An 11,514-nucleotide genomic window follows, 5' to 3' on the forward strand; every position below is an offset into this window, starting at 1 on the left:
AGGAAAAGATTTGATATAAATGACAAAGGAGATTGGACATCTAAGAGAAATATATTTGCTCCGTTACCTAAATAGTTTACTCCTCTGATAATACCAAAAAGTTCGCCTAAATCGCTCCTTGTTCATTGTGGAATCTTTTTCCTAGAAATTTTAGTCTCAGTCTTAGCGATAGTTGCATAAAATATGCTGCTTCTCATCGTCTTCATACGATCTACAAAAATCTTGGTCCTACTGCCTTGGAACCCGGCAATACATGCTACTATATCATGATCAGTTGGTAGACTTCTAGAATTTATCGCATATTAGTCTATAGTGATAGCAGATAGAGGTTTTTAAACTACCACTACAATTAAGGTCCACGTCCGAGTACTAACTGACCAAATAATCAGCGACCTGATTCACTATACATATGTAAGTGTCCTGGTAATCAACAAATATTACTGCATATAACCCATTGATGTTTATAGAGCTCTTTTGCAGCTGATTACTTAAGCTATAATATAGCATGTGAGAATTTAAAGAACTAAGATCTATATGACTATCAACATAAAATCCTTTTTCAGATCGCTTAGAAGATATGTTCGGAAGTCTAACAGACAATTTTATGTGACTGTCTATCAGATAAACTTTGTCTCCTGTCTCTAATTCCTTTTTTGGATCTATTTGTAACGACGGCACACCTCTCAGACAGTACATCAGAACCAATCCACTCGTCCCTACTAGGAAACACTGGTGTAACTCCGAAGTCTAGGGGTTGTATAGAACTAAGAAGTCTTTCAAATTTTGGACTAGAATATGTAAAAAGAGGAACCTAAAATAGCAGACATTAAACCTTTATTACAGCCAATTAATAGAACTTTCAAACGACATAGTAACCGATTTTATAAATACGGGTGACTTCTATTATAACGTCTCGAATATGACAAAAATGGTGTTATTTTAAACTAAACGTTAAAATATCTAGAAAACCTGATGTAATGGAGAAATTTTTATTAAAGATTCGGATTCAATGTATCTTTAGAAATGTATACTTTAGTCCCTAAATTAGGGACTGTATAAACTGTCCTATACTCCACAAATAAGAAAAAAAACATTACAATTTTCATTGAAATATACAATCTTTATTTTACGACTAGATCCAAAGATGTTTCAAATTAAACAATACATTAAAAAAAATATTATTACATTTATATTAATACAAACATTTGTTGCAATGTATTTATTAATACAAAATAAATCTTTGCCAAAAATAAAAAAATAATTAGTAAAACTTAAAATAATATATAAATGTATAATTAGCAAATTATATGTATATAAATATAAAAAAAAATTAACTTAAATATAAAATTTGAATTTATACATAAAAGTAAATAAAATATAGTTGTATATATAGTGTAAACATAAATGTTAAACTTATTTACATCAGACAAAATTTCGAAATACTTGTAGTAAATTGAATGTTTGAGTAAGATTTTTAAAGTTTTTAAAAAAATAAAAAAAGCTGTACAAAGTTTAGGCGTTTTTGGATTATACTTACATTTACATATATAAAGATATTATTAAATATTTTTGTTTATGTTTTTTTTTGTTTATACGTATATGCAAATATATTTATTAATTTTAGGTTTCTTTTTGCCAAATACATCAATTTTTTTTTAAATTTTTTTCTAAAACAAACATTTTTTTAGGTACCTATTTCTTTTAATATAATTCAAAATTATTATAATATTTAAATAAAAAAAAATTTTATAATACTTTTTTTTTTTGTATTTTTTTTAATAGTATTTTCTGTTAAACCATTGTTTCTGGAATATTGTAGAATTTTGTTTGTTGTTTGCAGGGATGAGTAAGCGGGAGTTTGTTAGAGTTATAGACCGTTTATATATAAGTTGCTGTTAACCATTTACTTTTTGCCCAAGGTATCACGCCATTCATTATATTTATCCATTTCCTCATGCAATTGTAACGCCTCTATGCAGGCATTGAAGAATGGTGAGCCAAAGCAATCTTGTCTATAATATTGTTGTAGTTAAGGAAAATAGAGAGAGAGAGAAAAACACAAAACAAATTATTAGTATTTCCAAGTAAAGGTAAGCTTTTTAATATCTTTTGAGGGTTTTTCAAAAAAATTTTCAAAAAGTTATAGTTTTTTCAAAAATTCTTCAGGTTTTATATTAAAAAAAATAAATGTTTTGGGGTTTTTCTAAAAAAATCAAAAAAGTTTAGCTTTTTTTTTTGTTAAAAAATGCAAAAAGCCTTTTAAAATAAAAATATTTACAAGTTTTGTTGAAATTTTTTTTTTCAATTTCAAAAAATTCGAAAATTTCAAAAATTTTTCAAATTCAAAATAATAAAAGGTTTAAAAGAACAATTACACAAAAAACCCAAAGACTAAAGAGTCCACTTTTTTAAACAAATCCCAACCTGATCTCATAAATTCTCCATCACATCAGGTTTTCGAGATAACTAAGCCTAAAGTTTGAAAGTTTTGCTACATATTCAAAAGGTTATATAACTTCTGATTAAGATATGTCAAAGAAGGGGCATGATATAAGAGAGGGAAACTTTTATTTTTGTTATAAATTTAGACATCGATATCTATTTATCTAAGTATCTGCTGATTGGCTTCCTTTAACTTAAAAACAAACAAATATGAAATACAAAGTTTTCTAATTGTATTGTAGTCCAAATCAAACATTGAATACAGAGAAGCCCTTAAAGTTGTTATCAGGGAAATTGAGATGAATCCTTTGGTATTCAAGAAAAATCTAAATTTATTAATGTCATGGTAATTTTAGTAGTTTTTGTTGTTTCCTAACGAAAGTTGTTATAGTTGTTATACTGGCCGCAAAATAAAGAGGTTGAAACACTATTAACTCAAAGAATAGTTAGATTTGACCTTCAACGGAAGATATCTCAGCCCATAGAATAGTTATCTAAAGAATTCTTTGGAAATAACAGTGATAAAAACGAAATATATCGAAAATTACATTCATAGTTTGTTTAAACTTTAGGTTAAGATATAAAAAGGAAAAACTTATAACAGATATTTACTAATATTGACTGGTGTATTGTCTACTCCGTATAATAGTTTATGGTCTAGTCCATGGGGTAGAGTTTAGTCTATTGACTAATATATTAACTTAGATTCGAGTACAGCTAAAAAGTTTTAAAACGCATATATTTTCTCAACTTTTCATAGACCAGTTTATTAAGTAATCTAAAGGCTTCTTTATGGACTAGTCTATGCATTAGTCTATGGACTGGTCTATTAAGTAGTTCGATCTATTGACTAGTGTTTTGATAAGTCTATGGACAAGTCTACTGATTCGTCTATTTTCTAGTTTGCAGTTTAGTGTATGAACAGTTCTATGAATGACTAGTCCGCCACTTTATTAACTAATTTAAAGACTACTTTATGGACTAGTCTATGCATTAGTCCATGGACTGGTATATTAACGAGTCTAAACTATTGGCTAGTGTTTCGACAAGTCTATGGACAAGTCTATTTTCTAGTAGTCTATGGACTAATCTATGAGTCATTCATAGATTAGTCCATAGACCATAGACTAGACTAGTTTATTGACTGACCATTTGACTACAATATTGAATAGTCTATAGACTAGTCTATATATTTGTCAATTTACTAGTCGGTAGATTAGTCTATGGACTATTTTATAGTCTTGTCTGTTAACTAGTCTATGAAGTAGTATAATGACAAGTCTATTGTCGAGTCTGTAAACTAGTCTGTAGATTAATCTACCATGAAAGATTAGTTCATGAACTAGTTTATTGGCTAACCTGTAGACTGCACTATGTACTAGTCCATGAGTTTGTGTATGGACTATCTATTGAATAGTCTATAGACAAGTCTAATAACTGGTCTATTGACTAGTTTATTGACTAGTCTACTGTCTGGTATACTGTCAAGTATATGGACTAATCTGTAGATATGTCTATGAAACACTATAGACTAGTCTATTGACTGTCTATTAACTGGTCTATTGACTAGTGTTTTGACAAGTCTATTGACTAGTCTACTAACTGGTATATTGTCGAGTATATGGAGTAATCTGTGGATAAGTCTGTGAACTAGTCTTTGAACGATTAGTTCATTGGCTAACCTGTAGACTACACTATGTACTAGCCTATGAGTTAGTCTATGTACTAGTCTGTTGAATAGTCTATAGACAAGTCTATTAACTGGTCTATTGACTAGTTTATTGACTAGTCAACTGACTGGTATACTGTCGAGTATATACTTATCTGTAGATAAGTCTATGAAAGACTATAGACTAGTCTATTGACTGTCTGTTAACTGGTCTATTGACTAGTGTTTTGACAAGTCTATGGAGTAATCTATGAAAGACTAGTCTAATATGGACTTGTCTATTGAATAGTCTATAGACTAGTCTATTGAATAGTCTATATATTAGTCTATTGAATAGTCTATAGACTAGTCTATTGAATAGTCTGTTGAATAGTCTATAGACAAGTCTATTAACTGGTCTATTGACTAGTTTATTGACTAGTCAACTGACTGGTATACTGTCGAGTATATATACTTATCTGTAGATAAGTCTATGAAAGACTATAGACTAGTCTATTGACTGTCTGTTAACTGGTCTATTGACTAGTGTTTTGACAAGTCTATGGAGTAATCTATGAAAGACTAGTCTAATATGGACTTGTCTATTGAATAGTCTATAGACTAGTCTATTGAATAGTCTATATATTAGTCTATTGAATAGTCTATAGACTAGTCTATTGAATAGTCTATAGACTAGTCTATTGAATAGTCTATAGATTAGTCTATTGAATAGTCTATTGAATAGTCTATTGAATAGTCTATAGACTAGTCTATTGAATAGTCTATAGACTAGCCCATTACTAACTGGTCTGTTGTCTAAAGGTGGTATATTGTCTAGTCTATAGACAAGTCTTTCGACGGGTCTTTATATTAGTCTATGGACTAGTTTCTTAACTTTTGTATGAACTATTCTATGGGCTACATTATTGACTAATCTGTGCACTAGTCTGTAGACTATGGACTAGATATAAGTGGTTTAATTCAGCTCATGTATTAATAACTCTATTCAATATTTATAAATATATTACAAAAAGTACTGTAAACTTCAGTTAACAGTTTTATTAAAAAAAAGTTTTCACTCAAAAAAATAAAGTATTGAAAACCGTTTAAAAAGAAAGAAACAAAAAAATTTCAAAAATTTAACTAATAAGTTAGATTCCTAAATAGGAAGTGTTAAAACAACAAAAAAAATCTTTCAAAAAATATTGAAAAATTAAAGGAAACCCAGTAAACAAAATGTGGGGATTTAAAAAAAAAATAATAAATAAAATAAAACGTACCGAATAAAATAAAACAAATTATATATTTTTTTCAAATATGAGTTTCATCATAATAATCCCTCTGTTTATATTCTCTAGAAGTAGTGGAGTAGTTGATGATGATGATGACGTTGATGAACAAGCAACATTGCATATGTAATATTTTTTTTTTTTTTTTTGTTAAAAAAAGAAGTTTCCACAGTCTGTTGACTTTATAATTAAAAAAAAAGCTGCCGTTGATATTATAATTCTTTTTTTTTTTGTTTTTGTTCCTCATTCACAGAGTTTTGGTAGAATATATAATGAATATAAATACATAATATAGGATTTTACAATGATTATATTTTTTTCCATTTTTTTAGGCTTTTCTTTTTATTTTTTCCACATATGTATGTATATATGTTTTTGTTTTGTATACATACTTATATAAATGTTTTTTATATAGTAATAGTAAATAAAGGAGTGTTTTTAACGTGTTCTATCACAATATTTTTCATTAGTTTTCATTTCATTTTTTTTTTTTGTTTTTGTTTGTTTGTAGTATTTTGTTTTAAATATATTTTTTGTTTTGTTGTAAATTAATACATTAATATATTTGCCAGCAAATTTTTAATTAGTAGTAGTAATAGTTAAAGTTTAAAATGTAATAATTTCATTTGTTTAAATATAATTTATATTTTATTATTTATTATTTTTTTTTTTAAATATATAAATTAAATAATTTACAATTGGATAACAGTTTTAGAAAAATATCCAAACATTTAAAATGTTTAGAGGTTTTTCTTTTGAAAAATTCCATAAAAAAAAATTGAGAGAAAATATTACAAATTAATTTAAAAAAAACTGTAAAAAATACTTTTTTTTTTGTTTTTAGCTAAAAAATAATAATTTATATATTAAACTAAAACAAAATTGGAGATTTTTTTTTAAGGCAAAACTAATTTTAATTAAAAGTAAATATTTTCTTTTTTTAAAAAATTGCTGAGCAAATTATTTAAAATTAAAAAATATATATATAACAATATTATTCAAAATTTTCTTTTAAATTAAACTTAAAAATAAATAAAATATTTTTTTTTTTAAATTACTTGCTTTAATTAGGTTGTTTTCTTTTTAAATAAATAATTAAAAAATTAATACAAATATATAAAATAAAATAAATAAGTACAAAATAAACTTCTTTTTTTTCACTTTCGTTTGATTAAAACAAAAACAACAAAAAATACTTAAGCTCAATTTAAGACAAAGTGTTTATATATATATAAATATAAAAAAAAATAATAATAATTAAAATTTAAATTAAAAAACTAAAAATAGTTATTATGTTGTAACCGGCGTCATATTGAATGAGGGGATGGGTGAACCGTTTATAACTTTAATGAAATGTTGCAATTTTGATACTTCCTCGGGGGGTATTAATAAAACTTTTAAACATTCACCAAACCACTTTGAATCAAAACAGTTTTTCCTTAAAAAAAAATAAAAAAACAAACAGAAAAATAATAAATAAATTATAAAAAATTTTAAATAAAAAAAAATAGCTCAATTAAAAAAAATAACAAAAATTTATAAAAATCAACCAACAACTTTTATATAGTTATGTTTATAATAATAATAATAATAATATATATTTCATAAATTACAATTTTTTTCTAATTACTTAAACTAAAGCGGCAAAATCTAGAGAAGATAATGGCGATCCGTTGATAACTTTAAGAAAATATTGAAGTTGTGTTACTTCTTCATCGGGTATTAATAAAACCTTAAGACAACTGCCAAAGGTTTCATGAGTAAAACATTTTTGCCTGTATATTTTTTAATTTTATACATTTTTTAATTTGTTCAAGGGAAAAAGAAATATTTAAGAAATATTAACAATAAAAATAATAACAATAAATACATTTTTAAATACAATAACAATTAAATTATTATGTAACTTATATAATTAAAGATTGAAATATTAGTTAAAGTGATTTATTATTGACTAGTCTATGTACTAGCTCTGTTTTAGTTCAGTTCAAGTTCAGTTCTTGTTGAGTACTGCTTCAGTTCTAGTTCAGTTGTAGTTCAGTTCTAGATTAGTTCTAGTTCAGTTCTAGATTAGTTCTAGTTCAGTTCTAGTTCAGTTTTAGTTCAGTTCTAGTTCAGTTCTAGTTCAGTCTAGTTCAGTTCTAGTTCAGTTCTAGTTCAGTTCTAGTTCAGTTCAGTTCTAGTTCCTAGTTCAGTTCCTAGTTCAGTTCTAGTTCAGTTCTAGTTCAGTTCTAGTTCAGTTCTAGTTCAGTTCTAGTTCAGTCCAAGTTCAGTTCTAGTTCAGTTCTAGTCAGTTCTAGTTCAGTTCTAGTTCAGTTCTAGTTCAGTTCTAGTTCAGTTCTAGTTCAGTTATAGTTCAGTTCTAGTTCAGTTCTAGTTCAGTTCTAGTTCAGTTCTAGTTCAATTCTAGTTCAGTTCTACTTCAGTTCTAGTTCAGTTAAGTTCTAGTTCAGTTCTAGTTCAGTTAAGTTCAGTTAAGTTCTAGTTCAGTTCTAGTTCAGTTCTAGTTCAGTTCTAGTTCAGTTAAGTTCTAGTTCAGTTCTAGTTCAGTTCTAGTTCAGTTCTAGTTCAGTTCTAGTTCAGTTCTAGTTCAGTTCTAGTTCAGTTCTAATTCAGTTCTAGTTCAGTTCTAGTTCAGTTCTAGTTCAGTTCTAGTTCAGTTCTAGTTCAGTTCTAGTTCAGTTCTAGTTCAGTTCTAGTTCAGTTCTAGTTCAGTTCTAGTTCAGTTCTAGTACAGTTCTAGTACAGTTCTAGTTCAGTTCTAGTTCAGTTCTAGTTCAGTTCTAGTTCAGTTCTAGTTCAGTTCTAGTTCAGTTTAGTTCAGTTCTAGTTCAGTTCTAGTTCAGTTCTAGTTCAGTTCTAGTTCAGTTCTAGTTCAGTTCTAGTTCAGTTCTAGTTCAGTTCTACTTCAGTTCTAGTTCAGTTCTAGTTCAGTTCTAGTTCAGTTCTAGTTCAGTTCTAGTTCAGTTCTAGTTCAGTTCTAGTTCAGTTCTAGTTCAGTTCTAGTTCAGTTCTAGTTCAGTTCTAGTTCAGTTCTAGTTCAGTTCTAGTTCAGTTCTAGTTCAGTTCTAGTTCAGTTCTAGTTCAGTTCTAGTTCAGTTCTAGTTCAGTTCTAGTTCAGTTCTAGTTCAGTTCTAGTTCAGTTCTAGTTCAGTTCTAGTTCAGTTCTAGTTCAGTTCTAGTTCAGTTCTAGTAGTTCATTTAGTTCAGTTCTAGTTCAGTTCTAGTTGTTCAGTTCTAGTTCACTTCTAGTTCAGTTCTTTCAGTTCTAGTACAGTTCTAGTTCAGTTCTAGTTCAGTTCTAGTTCAGTTCTAGTTCAGTTCTAGTTCAGTTCTAGTTCAGTTCTAGTTCAGTTCTAGTTCAGTTCTAGTTCAGTTCTAGTTCAGTTCTAGTTCAGTTCTAGTTCAGTTCTAGTTCAGTTCTAGTTCAGTTCTAGTTCAGTTCTAGTTCAGTTCTAGTTCAGTTCTAGTTCAGTTCTAGTTCAGTTCTAGTTCAGTTCTAGTTCAGTTCTAGTTCAGTTTAGTTCAGTTCTAGTTCAGTTCTAGTTCAGTTCTAGTTCAGTTCTAGTTCAGTTCTAGTTCAGTTCTAGTTCAGTTCTAGTTCAGTTCTAGTTCAGTTCTAGTTCAGTTCTAGTTCAGTTCTAGTTCAGTTCTAGTTCAGTTCTAGTTCAGTTCTAGTTCAATTCTAGTTCAGTTCTAGTTCAGAACTAAACTCAACTAGAACCGAACTAGTCCATGAACCAGTCTTTGGTCTAATTTATGGACTCGTCAATTATTTTCACTTAACAATTATTCAATTATTACTCAATTACTTTTACTTAACATTCAACTAAAATTAGTTATTAAATATATACATATATAAAATTTCTGATCTACATAAATTCGACATGTGGTCAAAACTATTAAATATTTATAAACTTACGAAAATAAAAATAAACAAATAATAAGAAAAAAACTAACAATTTTCAATAGCATCCCAAAAAACACTGTGTTAATTGTAGTTTAATTGGTATAAATTATTTATAAACAAAAAACTTATTTAAAATTTTAGAACAAATAGTTATTGTGTTTGAACAGGCGCGTGTTTTAGCAAATTTTCAAAATAAATCATAAAAAATAAACTAAATTATAAATGGCATGTGTTTTTTTTTTTGTTTTGTTTGGGTGAAAATTCTCACGAAATATTTGAAAAATATTTCAGAAATTTTCTATAACTAAGTAAAATTAATTTATGTTATAGATCAAGTAGAAGAAAGTGTTTTAATATTTGAAAATTATTTATAATTTTTTCTAAGTTTTTATTTATAAATTTGTGTGTCATGGTTATAAAATAAATATGTATAGTAATTTTCCATTATTTTGTGCAATAAATAATAAATAATAATTACTCAATAATATATCAATCTACAATGTTTTATTTAATACCTTGAACTACAGTATTACATTTAGTTTTTGTGTTTGTTTAAATAAAAAAATTAAAAAAAAATAGAAAAAGTATTGAGAAAAAAGAAAATTATTCCGAAAATAAATCTAAGTAACTTAAGCAGCCGGAAATGTGCCAGTTTTCTTAAATACATACGAGGGATGTTTAAAAAGTACCATATAATATAAAGAATTTTTAAAGAAACCGATCATGAGTTATATAAAACATTAACGGAAAAGTTTCAGTAAATAAAGCTTTAAATCAATAAAGAAGTTATGTGACCAAAGCTTTAAATGACGGTGGATTCATAAAATAGATTTTACTAAAAAATTAATAAAAAAATTATTTTAAATAAATTTAAAAGCCATCCTCGGAATTTTCTTTTTATTTTTCTAAGAAAATTTTTCTTAAACTTAACACTGAAAACCAGACATTTTCAATTTCCCTAAAACAAACACAAATACCAATTAAAAAGAAAAGAAAATAGTGCTAAATAATGAAAGACAAATGGACGCGATATTTAATTTTTTATAACGTATGATTAATTTAATTTTAATAGCAAAACGTGAGTATTACTAGGTCAGTGACCTACTAAATACGTAAAATTTTCGGAAAATATTCATATAAGGTAGGGGGACAGAAAACTTACTTGCACAATCGATGTATACTTGTTTCACGGAACAATTGATAACAGTCTTCACATATACGATCCAAGCGGAAGAACATGGTTTTGTTAAAGATACCCTTGCACTCTAAATCGAAGAAATTACTTCTTTTGGATAAATTATGATTATGGGGCAAAGCTGTGAATAGTGGAATCAAGACAAGAAACAGCACTACCGAGATCTTAATGTTGCGGGAACACATCTACAAAAAAAAAAAAAAGAGAGGAAATAATTTTATAAAGTTAATTAATAAAAGTTGTTAAATAAAATAAATTTGATTAAACATAATTTAATGCTTTAAAATAAAAAGCTTTTAAATGTTTTAAAAGTTTAAGTAGAATACATGAAGAAGTGTAAATGTAGCAGTGCAGATGGAATTTTAGAACAGAACGTGAGAGACAGGGAGAGAACTCAAATAGAACTAAACTAGAACATAAATACATATAAGTGAAATAGAACTAGAACTGAACTAGAACAGAAATAGAACTGAACTAGAACTGAACTAGAACTGCACTAGACCTGAACTAGAACTGAACTAGAACTGAACTAGAACTGAACTAGAACTGAACTAGAACTGAACTAGAACTGAACTAGAACTGAACTAGAACTGAACTAGAACTGAACTAGAACTGAACTAGAACTGAACTAGAACTGAACTAGAACTGAACTAGAACTGAACTAGAACTGAACTAGAACTGAACTAGAACTGAACTAGAACTGAAGTAGAACTGAACTAGAACTGAACTAGAACTGAACTAGAACTGAACTAGAACTGAACTAGAACTGAACTAGAACTGAACTAGAACTGAACTAGAACTGAACTAGAACTGAACTAGAACTGACTAGAACTGCTAGAACTAGAACTGAACTAGAACTGAACTAGAACTGAACTAGAACTGAACTAGAACTGAACTAGAACTGAACTAGAACTGAACTAGAACTGAACTAGAACTGAACTAGAACTGAACTAGAACTGAACTAGAACTGAACTAGAACTAGAACTGAACTAGAACTAGAAGAACTAGAACTGAACTAGAAACTGAACTA

General features: G+C 27.5%; 1 protein-coding gene across 4 annotated transcripts; it reads right to left on the reverse strand.

Annotated features, from left to right (window-relative positions):
• Positions 1-1,658: 1,658 nt before the first annotated feature.
• Positions 1,659-10,674, reverse strand: LOC119614603 (ion transport peptide-like). 4 transcript variants are annotated; one of them, XR_005232343.1, is made up of 2 exons: positions 5,371-5,806; positions 1,659-2,012 (listed from the first exon to the last, which is right to left on the reverse strand). XR_005232343.1 is itself a non-coding variant. In XM_037970723.1 (2 exons), exons 1-2 carry the CDS (start codon positions 10,667-10,669, stop codon positions 1,904-1,906), a joined length of 327 nt encoding a protein of 108 aa, XP_037826651.1. In that variant the 5' UTR covers positions 10,670-10,674; the 3' UTR covers positions 1,659-1,903. The 4 variants fall into 4 exon arrangements, 3 of the variants coding, with proteins under 3 accessions (XP_037826651.1, XP_037826649.1, XP_037826650.1); XM_037970723.1 differs by lacking the exon at positions 5,371-5,806 and adding an exon at positions 10,452-10,674; XM_037970721.1 differs by lacking the exons at positions 1,659-2,012; positions 5,371-5,806 and adding exons at positions 6,561-6,817; positions 10,452-10,674.
• Positions 10,675-11,514: the final 840 nt, after the last annotated feature.

Source organism: Lucilia sericata, unplaced genomic scaffold (genome assembly GCF_015586225.1).
Source record: "Lucilia sericata isolate MDLA Ls3-8-SP2 unplaced genomic scaffold, ASM1558622v1 Contig003112F_arrow, whole genome shotgun sequence".
Classification (NCBI taxonomy): Eukaryota; Metazoa; Arthropoda; class Insecta; order Diptera; family Calliphoridae; genus Lucilia; species Lucilia sericata.

Excerpts from the sequence above, each read along its gene's own strand:
- LOC119614603 (XM_037970721.1), bottom strand. The coding sequence starts at position 10,669 with ATGTGTTCCCGCAACATTAAGATCTCGGTAGTGCTGTTTCTTGTCTTG. Across the intron at positions 6,818-10,451 it reads AGTATACATCGATTGTGCAA|GAAAAACTGTTTTGATTCAA; the intron begins GTAAGTTTTCTG and ends TTTTTTTTTAAG.